At 37.3% G+C, this 12,731-nt stretch overlaps 1 protein-coding gene and 1 non-coding gene across 2 annotated transcripts in view; one reads left to right on the plus strand and one right to left on the minus strand.

The window, feature by feature from the left end:
• The window catches only part of HEPH (hephaestin), a 244,155-nt gene that overhangs the window by 133,692 nt on the left and 97,732 nt on the right, over window positions 1-12,731 (minus strand). Inside the window, exons 11-12 of the mRNA XM_056130041.1 lie at window positions 6,082-6,294; window positions 16-226 (exon numbers count right to left, since the gene is read on the minus strand). Of these exons, the coding sequence (XP_055986016.1) occupies window positions 16-226; window positions 6,082-6,294 (424 nt within the window). The remainder of the gene's footprint in view (window positions 1-15; window positions 227-6,081; window positions 6,295-12,731) is intronic.
• LOC130038272 (small nucleolar RNA SNORA42/SNORA80 family) lies at window positions 7,675-7,815 on the plus strand. Its single transcript, XR_008794647.1, has one exon. It is a non-coding gene; the product is annotated as a small nucleolar RNA SNORA42/SNORA80 family (small nucleolar RNA).

Here is a 12,731-nt window from a genome sequence, read left to right on the forward strand (position 1 = left end):
TTTCTGAAAATTTACCTGTCTTCAGACTGGTTGTGCCATTCCAGTTCCCACTTTCTGTCAGGGCAGTAGTCCCACTCTATCTCTTCTGCCATGATGTAGTAGGTTCTTGCAGCCTGATAGCGTTGGCGAGGTGTGGTTTTGTGACCTGGACACTGAGAGACATTATAAATTGCTTTCATCCCTGCTTCTCTGTGGTTGCTTTCCTCGCAGTAAATCTCAAATGTCCCTGAGGAAGGATCAAAGTATGAAAATCAAATATTAATACCTTGTCTCACTTGGAGCATACTGTAGAGAATAGGTAGTTGCAGCTGCTTTCAGATAAAGATCCTCTATACATTATTACTTATTTTGGCCATACCCAGCAATACTCAGACCCTACACTTGACTCTGCTCAGAGATCATGCCTGAGGGCTCAGGAAATCCTGTGTGGAAGGGAATTAAACCCAGGTCTGCTGTATACATGTCAATTACCCTACACACTGTATTATCACTCTGGCCCAGGCTCCTCTATACTTTGAACTAAAATATTTCAGATATATCAATGGGAATGGGTATGGAGATTAACAGTTCTGCTTCTAGTGTCTAAGTTTAAAACTAATCCATATAAAATATATTATCAACTCATCCCACTTTTCTCGCGAGCTTTCATGGTTTTACCACTGAAAAGTCCTATATCCCTAGAAACTCCTCAGTTCTGAGCAAACTGGAATGGTTAGATATCATATCTAACATTTACTCTCTGTATGTAATTGAGTTAATTTTAAATAATCTTTATGTTTCAGTTCTTTCATGCTGAAATATGGTTTGCTTTATTAGACTGTTTTAGTATTATAATGTAATTAATAGAGTAAATGTTCAATAAGTAAAGATATAAATGATATAACTATGATAAGATTATTCAAAGGAACATAAGTGATTAGTTGAACTAACAGGTTTTCCAGTAGCTGGAGAACATGCCTTATGATAGAGTAATTGAAAAGTTATTTTTCATAATAATGAAGTTTTTCACTTTCTCCCATAAAATCAAAACCCATGTACCAATTCAGAGAACAAAATTAGGATGGAGAGAAAGTATGGGTTAAGGCATTTTCCGTAGATGCATCTGACCCTATTTTGATCCACAACATTGCATATAGTCCCGTGAGCACTCCTGAGTGACTATCCCCTTCAAAATAGCAGTGAGGAGGCTTTTAGTGAAATTCATACATGGAAAGATGTCCAAGAACCATAGAGTAAGGAAAGGACAAAGGATGTGACAGCAAAGGCAGGAAAACACGCCACCCTTTGCAATTCCCCCATATTAATATAGGCTTATGAGATATGAAAAAGTAACTTCTTCATTACAGGGATGCTTACAACAAAATCTTAACAATGGTCATGTTTGTATTTGATTTGTTTTTAAGTGATTCTCAGTGCTTATTCCTTAATCTGTGTTCAGGGATAGCTTCTAACTTTTCTCATATGTGGTGCTGAGGAAACCTGAGTCATCAGTGTGCAAAGGAAGCAATGTAACCCACTATACTACCCCAACAGCCCTTTGAAATTTTAACTTTTAAAATTAAATATTTGAATATAAGTATTAAAAGTCAACGTTTTGGAGCTTCCTTGACCTAATATCAACCCAGGTTTTTGTTCAAGTATAAATACAAACTTATAGACAGTTGATCAGGGGAAAATTTATTAGAATCTTTTTGATTCACTTAATACCTTTTATTACAATGTTTCTTACTCTTTTCTATGACTAAAAAATATTCTTTATTTTTAAAAGCTTACTGTTCAATTTGAAAAGTAGACTCAGGCAGAATCCAAACTGTAGATTCAGTACCACTCTCTAGCTTGTTCCAGAATCGAAGAGTGCTCCAAATAAATATGAATTTGATTACCCCTCTCATATATCTTCTTACTATCTCGGAATCTTTATGCATGTTATTATATACATATCATAATATACATGCCCCATTCTCTTTTCCATTACACACATAAATTATTGATGGTGTTTTATTAATTTTATAATTTCCAGTTCATAATTTATGTTTTTCAGAAAGTTCTTCCTGTCTATTCTAGTCCAAATTAGCCTTAACTTTTTTGGGAGACGGGGGCACACAGTTATTCTCAGGGCTTACCCCTAGCTCTTTACTTAGAGATCATATCTGGAGGGGATAGGCTGAGGGGGCCTATTCGGTGTCAAAATTGGAAATCAGGTTGGCCACATGCAAGGCAAGTATCTTACCTACTGTTACTATCTCTTGAAAACAAACTTTATGCTATTGATACTCTAATTCACTTTACTTATAAATAACATATTTAACAACTTTTCTCCTTAAATAAATCCTTTCCAATAATTCATAAATCTTTAAAAGTATTTATACCTTCCCTTACATATCTACTTTACAACTCCTTTATTTCCCTTATGACCATATGTCTTAATCACATAGCTTATTTAAATTTTCTTTAAATTATTTTTTACATTTCCAATATCACTCGCAAGAGAACTTCAATATTTGTTAACCATCTCCTAAGCTTCTTCTGTTCTTTTCAACCATTTTCTACACAAATTATGGGGTCCTCTTTAATGCATATGCTCTAGATACGCTGTTCCCTTAGTTTAAAGGCTCCATTTATTCTCCAAATGCAATCCAAGCAGAAAAGACATTAGAACTCTCTATCCTTTCAAATTTCCCCTAGAACAGAACTCATAAGCCACCGTGTTTTGAACTTCTGATTCCTATACTTTAAAAGTTCTGCTCAGATAAGTAATTTTATTATTGCACAACAATTCTTTAATTTATTTTTAAAATTATGCCTTTCTCTCTATTCCTGCACTCATTTCCTACTCTGCCTCATTTATAAAACGTGTCCCACAAAACTTCTATTATCATTTTGCTTGGAATCATTCTTCAATATTTAAGAATGCCTTATATAATGGAGAAAGTTTTAGCACCTGTGATCCCTAACATCTAAATGGCAGTACTGTTTCTTTCATATTCTCATATCCTCAGACACTATTGCAATTAAAAATAATATTAGCTGCTATAAAGGAAGACTGAGGATGGTGGGTGGAAGGAGGATGACTGGGGACATCGGTGGTGGGAAATATACATTAGTAGAGGGACTGGTGTTGCAACATTGAGTGACTGAGACACAATCATGACCAACTTTGTAACTTTGTATCTCATGGTTATTAAATAAATAAATAAATAAATAAATAATAAATACAGTACTGTACTGGAACAATAGTCCGAGGTAAGACAATTGCCTTGACTTGTAGGCAGCCAACCTGGGTTTGATCCCTAGCACCTCAGTTGGTCCTCAGAACATTATCAGAAGTAATCCCTTAGTGCAGCACTGGGAGCGAGCTCCGAGTAATGTCAGATGTGGCAAAAAATGTAGCCCCACACATTTCTAAATGTTAGCATGCTATATCATTTTGAGAACCACTGAGTCTAATCAATCTATATGGCACTACTTCCAAGAACCTGCTTATATTCATGATGCCTATAAAATCTACTACCCGTCCATTGCCTTTACTTTTCTGTTGTCAGTTTAATTATACCTAAAAGCTAACTTTGAATGTTTGATTTCCTAGGAAAGTTTCACTGCAGTGTCAACTTGTTATAACTTTCTGTGAATTACCATACTGCCTGGGAGATAGTATCATCATAGCTACATACGCACATTGTTTACATATCTTTAATTTTGCAATATGAGGTTTCATTCATCTTATATATATCACTATCCTCCCGTTGTTCATCCATTTGCTCGAGCGGGTCCAGTAACGTCTCCATTGGAGACTTTGTTGTTACTGTGTTTGGCATATCGAATACATCACGGGTAGTTTGCCAGGCTCTGCCGAGCGGGCGAGATACCCTCGGTAGCTTGCCGGGCTTCTCGGAGAGGGGCGGAGAAATCGAACTCGGGTCGGCCATGTTGGCTGTGTGCAAGGGAAATGCCCTACCGCTGCGCTAGGGCTTTATATATATATATATATATATATATATATATATATATATATATATAAAATAAATGACAAATAAATGACACCCTGTTTTGGAAGAATTTAATTTTGTTTTATTTATTATTATTTTTTGCTTTTGGGGTCACATCCAACGATGCTCAGGTGTTACTGCTATATCTGCACTCACTTTTATCTCTGCACTCTGCACTCTCTGCATTCACTCCTATCTCTGCACTTCCTTGTGGCGTTACTCAGAGGACCATATGGGTTGCCTGGGAACAAATCTGGATTGGCAATATGCACGGAAAACTCACTACCCATTGTAATATCACTCTTGCCCAAAGAATTTAATTTTAAAATAACAGAAAAATTAATAGATTTTAATTTAATTTAATTTAATAATTCATTAATTTAATTTAATAATTAATAATAATAATTTAATAAACACATGTCTTTTCGTTCCTTTCAGCTCCATTAAAAGCCATTATAATTTTCTACTTAGGCCACTGGGATGATGGGTAAGAATGAGGACTCAAGAAGTTTTCAGAGATCAACTTCATGTTAAGTATTTGAAAAAGCAAAGTACCAGACTTAAATGATTACTTTGTCAAGGATTCAGATTATCTTTAAGGAATATTGTCCAAATATGTATGAAATATATAAAACTAAAACGTTTAGTAGAAATACCAAAGAATATATAGATTTTTGTAATAAGCAATATTGTCACCTATTTTCTGAAAGATAATGCATACTGAGATGTATAAATTAATTACAATTCTGTTAAAATTCATGGAACTGTACAACAGTGTGAAACACCATGTAACCTATGGAAATCTATGAATATTTTCTATTAACATTATTTCAACTGTTGCAACAAATGTACCAAACCCTATTAGCTACTTTATTAACATTATTTCATCTGTTGCAACAAATGTACCAAGCCTATTAGCTACTTTAACTGTAGTGTAACTTTGTGTGTGTGTGTGTGTGTGTGTGTGTGAAACATCATGAGGTACTGTTGTAGACTTACAAACTTTTGTGCTTGGGTTTCAGTATACAATGATCAAGTTCCCATCCCTCCACCAGTACCCATTCTCCACAACCAATGAACCCAGTAGCCCTCCCAACCCCCCAACCCATCCCCCACCCCCCACCCCATCCTCCCCACCGCGCCCCACCTCTGTGGCAGGGCTTTCCCTTTTGCTCTCTCTTTCCTTTAGGGTGTTTTGGTTTGCAATAGAGGTATTGAGTAGCCGTCATGTTCGGTGTATAGTCTTCTTTCTGCACGCATCTTGCATCTTTCTCTATCTGAGCTGCCTTTTCCCCCAGCATGTGCTGCCAGCTTCCAAGCCTTAGAGCAGATATCCTGGTACTTATCTCAACTATTCTTGTGATTCTAAATGGAATGTATCATGCTAAGTGAAATGAGTCAGAAAGAGAGGGACAGACAGAAAGACTGCACTCATCTGAGGAATATAAAGTAACACAATGGGAGACGAACACCCAGGAATAGTTGAGATAAGTCCAGGAGGTAGTGTAAAATTTTTAAAAATAAAAAAACATACTCTAAAAACTTTATATAATAATTAAATTTTAAAATGCCAGTCCTCGATGAAATCTTAAAGTACATTTAGTCAAATTTTATCATTAAAGAAAGGGAAAATTGGGGGAAGAAAAAGTAGTAAAAAGTAGGGAGGAAGAGTAAGGGAAAGACACAGAATACCACAGTTGGAAGAGACTATTTAAAACCATCTCATGAACTTGTCTCCCAAAGCAAGGATTGTATAAAGTTTTCAAGCAGTCAAGGGACAATAGAGTAAAGAGACAATGTGCCAAAGCCACCGTCTAGCTATAGTGAAATACCATGATGTTGGGCAGCAGCTCCTCTCTCCTTTTATTTTAGAAACAAATATCCTTGTTTCTACTCTCTATTATGCTTGCATCACAAAAGAGAAATAAAGGAAAATAAATATTAAGTGCACACTGAGAAAGGAGAAAACGTAAATATATTTTGAAAGAACTATATATCCTTACTATAACTCTTATTATCTCTCAACCAGTACAGTCTCCAACCTAGACCCATATTCAATAAGCCTCCAAGTCAAAAGTGTTTCGAAAAAACTTACCAGTTCGGTCAGGCTGCATTATAGCCATGATAAAAGTATGTGGAAAGAGCATAGCTGCATTCTTCCTCATACCATGAAGCTGCACAGTATTTCCCTGGAACATTACCCCATGCACATCAGTCTCTGTGCCCAGTCCGAGCAGGTGCCAAGCAACCACATCATCCTTACACATATCCAGCTTGGGCAGATTAGAGAATAGGAACCCATTAATGGCTGTAAAAAAAGAACACAAGACAAAAGGGAAGGATGAGACCTGACTACTCTAACGCTCGCCAACAGCATGGCATTAACTTTGTCTTATAGCTTGAAATTTCTGAGACCTTCACAATTAAACCTGTATCTTAGATATGAGGACCAAAATGGCCTTTCTGCATTCAGCTCCTGTCATATACTACTATGTTTCACATATTACAAAAGTAACCTGCTCTCCACTGCCACAATTCCTTCATGCACAGATAAAAGCACTAGTCTTACCTGTATCCACTTTCTTGAAACTTCCCTTTTTAACTTCAGCAGCCACTTTGATGGTTCCTTAATAATCTATATTTGTTCTTTCTCAATTCCTTTATTCTCAATCCCTTTATAAATTATTAGGGTTTTACGAGGTTTTATTTTCACTTTTCAATCTAATGTTTAATCTAATCTAATGTTTTATTCATATTCTCTGCCACTGCTCTAGTTCTGGACCACCTTATTGCTAGTTTGATCTACTAAAGTTCCTCCGTGGTATTTTCTGTGAAGTCCATTCCGCAAAGTCCATTCTTTTTTCCTTTTTCTTTTATTTTTTGCTTTTTTGGGGGTGACACGTGGCGATGCACAGGGGTTACTCCTGGCTCTGTACTCAGGAATTACCCCTGAATGTACTCAGCAACCATATGGGTTGCTGGAAATCGAACCCGGGCTGGATGTGTACAAGGCAAACGCCCTACCCGCTGTGCTATTACTCCAGACCCTGTTTTTTAATTTTATAGCTATATTGGCTTTGCCTTTAATTTTTAGCAAAATTTAATTTTACTAAGGTAACATAGATTACAAAGTAATTTATATATATCAGATTGACATAAAATGTTCTATCACCAATCCTGCCCCTAGTGTCAACTTCCCTTGACTGGTGTTCCCAGATTCACTATCCCTACCTCCCCATCACTGCAGCCACAAGCTGTGATTTTGACAGGCACCTTCTAAATTTAGATATTAAAGATTGGGCCTTATCGAGATCAGTATCAGGAGGATTACTCCATGGCTTAGAGGCCAGCCGGGCATTCTAGGGGAAAGGACAGCTCAGATAGAGAAGGGAGCAACAAATAAAGGGTGTTTGGAGGATACTCCCAGGATGGAAGATGCATGTTGAAAGTAGACTATGGACCTAACATGATTGCCACTAAATGCCTCTTTTGCAGACCACAACACCCAAAAGGAGAGAGAAAACAAAAGGAATTCCCTGCCACAGAGTTAGGGTGGGATGGGGGGGTGGGGGTGGGAGAGATACTGGGATACATGGTGGTGGAAAATGGGCACTTATGGAGGGATGGGTATTTGATCATTGTATAACTGAAACCCACGGACAAAAAATTGTAAGTCTACAACTGTACCTCATGGTGTTTCACTAATAAAAATATAAAAAAATAAGATTGGGCCCTTCTCATAGTGTCCCATGCTAAAGAAAGCCGTGGCCCTGAACCATTGCCTGGCCCTTGCCAGTGGACTGCAGGCACTGAAGAGGGTCACATAGTGCAAAAAAAAAAAAGATTGGACCTTTTAATTTCAGTGTTGTTCACTCTGTGCGTTGAATATTTAGCTCTATTATTCCTTATTACCACCAATGCACCTAGATCACCTTGAGCCCTGCCTCCATTGTGCCTCACCTAACTTTTCTCCCTTTCATCTTCACTCTACTTCTTTCTTTATACACCCTATACTCTGGAGCAAAAAGTAATCTAGACACTTCCCTTTAAACCACTGTAATTCCTTGTCCAGTTACTCTAAGTACTACGTGTGATATTATATGGCTTGTTCCTCCTTTTCTAGATTACTTCATTTAAAATGGCATCTTTCAGTTCCATCCATGTTGCAGTAAGTGCATAATTTCATCATGCCTTATAGTTGTTTAGTAATCTATTCTATATGTACTACATCTTCATGATATAATGATCTTTTACTGGACATCTAGGTTGATCCAAATATTAGGATCTGAGTGCTGAATGCTGCAGTAAATGCGGATATGCATATGTGTTTTGGAATGAATGTTTTTCTATCCTGGAAGTACCACAAAAGGAGTTGCTGTGTTTTAGGGAATCTCTTTTTAAATATATTGAGAAATCATAGTACTGTTTTTCTATAAGGTTAAACTAGACATATTTCCCACCAGCAGTAGTTGAAAGTTTGTTTTTCAGCACATCCTTACCAATACAGATTATCCCATTGTTTTTATATGTGCAATTCTCACTACTGTAAGATAATATCTCACTGTCGTCTTGATTTGGATTTCACTAATAAATGATGGTGAGAATTTTTCCATTTAACTGTTGGTCATCTGTTGGTCTTGCTCAGAGATGTCCCTGTTTGTTTCCTTTCCTCTCTTCATTTTTATGGTTTTTGTGTTTTTGGTTGCTAATTTTCATGAGTGCTTTACATATCTTGGATATCAACCATTTTTCCTATATTTCCAATGCAAATATTTTCTCCCATTCAGTAGCCATGTTTTAGTTTTAGTTTTAGCCATGTTTCTTTAGCTGTTGGAGTACAAGAAGCTTGTGTTTAATCTGGTTACACCCATCACAGTGCTCCTGAAGCACTTCCACTTCCATTGTGTTTATCTGTAAGCAGTCTTCCCTATGCTCTCCTTCTCACCCAGTTAATCAGCTTTCCCCTTAACCAGACTTTGTTAATTTGTAAGATCAGTTTCCCAGAAATCTATGATTTTATATGTATGAGTGAAATATTGCCTTTCTCCTCTCCTTATGCCTTATGAACAGTTTACCTTAAAGTAATATCCTTTTTGTATAGATACAGGAAGACCGTTAACATCATGCTTTGTAACTTAGGATTTGATTGGATTTGAATATTATTCACTCCCAGGCATCTGCTTTCTCGACTTAAGCCTCAGTTGCCCTTAGTTCCTAACACCCCAATAGCAGGGTCCCGACGAGGGACTGAATGGACCCAGGGCAAGTGGTGAGCTACCCTGGCAGCGAAATGGGCCAGGCCAAAATGCCACGATTCTTAACTATAAGTTAAGAGTTTGATCATAGACAAATGCTGTCATGATCCAAAGGTAACGACGAGACTAGGATCCTGCTAGGGTGGGAAAGACTATCTGGCCTGAGCACTGTAGTCTGAGATCGAGATGGCCCTAGGAGAGCAATTCTATAAGTTTAAGATATTTCTTACTGTATCCATACAAAATGATTTATATTATATATGCTTATATGCTTGTCGGACAAGGAGAGGTGAGACACACCCTTGGGATTTCGCTCTAGGGTGCGTCCTCATGCTGAGAGAGGATCTGTCCTAGGAGCGGCCTTCCCTGAGTCTAAGATTTCTACCCCTATTGATTTCTATCCCTATTGATTGTGACTGCACCTATGTGTAATTGTTTTTGCCAATTCCTCTTGGAAAGAGATATAATGAGACTGTAGATTAGGCATAGGGGAGCAGAGACAGAGAGAGACAGGAGCAGAGACAGAAGTAGAGACAGACAAGAGAGACTGGTGTAGATGGAGAGAGGAATGAAATAAACTGCTACTAATGCCAACCAGCCTGGCCCTCGTTTCCTTCCTCTGCCTGACCATCCCCATCGACCTCCCTGGGGCAGGAGAAGGGTGAGACTACCGAACGCGGGCAGCGGGAGAGATAGAGCCACCACCGCTGTGTGCCGTGCCCCCCTCCTTGTGTGAATTTACACATTTAGCCATGTAGAAACACTTTAATTTGGCCTCATCCCATTTGTTTATTTTTATTTGTTGTTTTTGCTAGTTGCATTATATCATTAAAGATCCCTTTGAGGTTCAGACCTTGGAGAATTCTGTCTATGTTTTACTTAATGTATTTTGTAGATTCTGGTCTGATCTCAAGGTCTTTGAGCCATTTTAGATAGATTTTTATGTAAGGTTAGATATGGATGCAGTTTTGATTTTTTTGCACATGGTTATCCAGTTTTGCCAGCACCTTTTGTTGTAGATTCTTTCTTTTCTCCACTTCATGCTCTTAGTGACTTTATCAAAAATTGGTTGAACAGCCACTCCCATTAACCACATCATTCTCCAGATGGAAAGCCTTGTGCCCAGGACACTGCTGGATTTTCCTTCAGGAACCCCTGTCCATAGATCAGGAAGTCACCCTATATGATGTCATTTCTAACTCTCCAAATTCAGATGTAAGCTTCTGAGCACTGGAATTACATCCACTAGCTTTCTCTCACCATGACTAGGATGGAAAGCCCTGTGCTTGGAACCCTGAAGGTTTCTCCCTCAAGAAAACTACCCCCTAGATTTCTAGATTTCTAGATTCCTTAAGTACCACATTAAAGTTGGGAGAATAAATGAACAGGAACTTCATTGGGAAAGACTAACAGATAGCCAACAGGCACAGGAAAAAATTCTCACCATCACTTATTAGGGAAATCTAAATCAAAAAGAAAATTAAATACCATCTTGTCCATTGATAATGGTACATAAAAATAATGAGAACAATCTGCATTGTCAGGAATGTCGTGAAAATGGAACTCTCATCTGCTGCTGGTGAGAATGTCAGTTCAAAACTTATGGAAAACAATATGTATAATTATTAAACTTAAAATTGAGATACTCTACAATCTAGCAATTCTACTTTAGGGTATCCACTCACAGGATAGAAAAACATTCATTCCAATGGACCTTTACACACTAGAATTTATTTCACCTCTCAGTACAATACCTAAGATTTGGGATCAACCTAGATGCCCAATAATAGATCAGTGGATCAAGAAGGTGTGGTACATAGAGAATGGAATAGCACATAGCTGTAAGTATTGATGAAATCATATATTATTGGTTATATTTGGCATTGGGCTGGAGCGATAGCACAGCGGTAGGGCGTTGGCCTTACAAGCGGCCAACATGGCCGACCCGAGTTCGATTCCTCCGCCCCTCTCGGAGAGCCCGGCAAGCTACCGAGAGTATTCGATATGCCAGACACAGTAACAACGAAGTCTCCAATGGAGACGTCACTGGGCCCGCTCGAGCAAATCGAAGATCAACGGGGGGCGTTTACCTTTTTATATTTGGCATTTAGAGTAACTGGATGAGAAATTTCAGTGGTTTAAAGAAATATGTTAGATCACTCTTGGCCACAGAGTATAGGGTGCAGAAAGAAAGAAGTAGAGTGAAGAGGAAGGGGAAAAGAGTTAAGTGAGGAACAATGGAGGTAAGGGTTAATAATATTTAGGTATATTGGTGGAGTTAAGGAATTATAGAGCTAAATACCCAAATCACAGTGTCAACAACACTGAAATAAAGAGACCCAAACTTTAACAACCAAATTTAAAAAAGGTGCCTGTCAAGATTGCAGGTTCGGGTTGGGATGGGGTTGGGGTAGGTTAATGAATTTGAAACACTTGCTGCAGTAAAATTGACATGTAGTGGGATTGGTGATGGAACACTGTATGTCAAATTTTGTAGTTCAGAATGTTTTAATAAAATTTTGCAAATTATTAGCTAACTATATTTGCAGATTTGGTTTTGAATATTCTATTCTGATACATTGTTGTTGTTTAATTCTTTGCATTACTTACCTATGATTTCTGTTTGTCTCTGCATTTCCAATGCTTTAAGCTTTGTAGATGTCTAGAACATCTACTTGCTGGTTTTTCACACATTTTTCCATATTTAATAATATTTCCCTTTCTCTTGCCCCACAACAACCTGGCATTTATCTAACATACCTAATCCCTAAAGTTACCTTCTTTGGAACACAGTTATTGCTATTACTCTGCTCCCATAAAAGCTTCCCCTCATAATTGTCTACCATTCAGTTAACACAAAGCCCGTTGATTTACTTACAGATGTGTATCCTGCATCCTGCATTAGATTGACCTTTTAGGAACTGCATCACTCCCCCCACACCCTTGATGTGTTTGACTGAACAAGTACTTAAATATTTTCTTTTAATAATGAGTTATATAAATTTAATTTGGAATGATATTCAATAATAGAATTGTTCAACGTTTCAATGTTTACTAGATGAAATATATAGTTATTTGAACCAAAATATCAAGTCAAAGGCAATAAAATTGTCCTTGACCCCTTCCAATGCTTCACATGCCACTAGAAATGAGGGTCTATTTGTTTTTAACTATTATCTTTTTCAATTCTCCCCCATATACCAGAAGCATCTTTAATGAATAAGTCTATTTTGCTAATTCCCTATGATGCAGATACAAATATTAACTCCTTAATTATTCTTTCACTACTAGTAATATTCTGGTGGCAATTTTTAGTTTTAAAGATCTAACTCAAATAATTCCTTCTTTTAGGAATATTTAATTAAAAATTTCTCATTCTTTCTCTCTAACTCTGATCTCTGTTTAACATAAAAGCTGTTTCATATAATGTAATTCTTAATTATTTTATCAGTATAATTAATGCTTATTATTACTGTTATATTTGTGTAAA

This window comes from Sorex fumeus, unplaced genomic scaffold, assembly GCF_029834395.1.
Source record: "Sorex fumeus unplaced genomic scaffold, SorFum_2.1 ptg000073l, whole genome shotgun sequence".
NCBI classification, from domain to species: Eukaryota; Metazoa; Chordata; class Mammalia; order Eulipotyphla; family Soricidae; genus Sorex; species Sorex fumeus.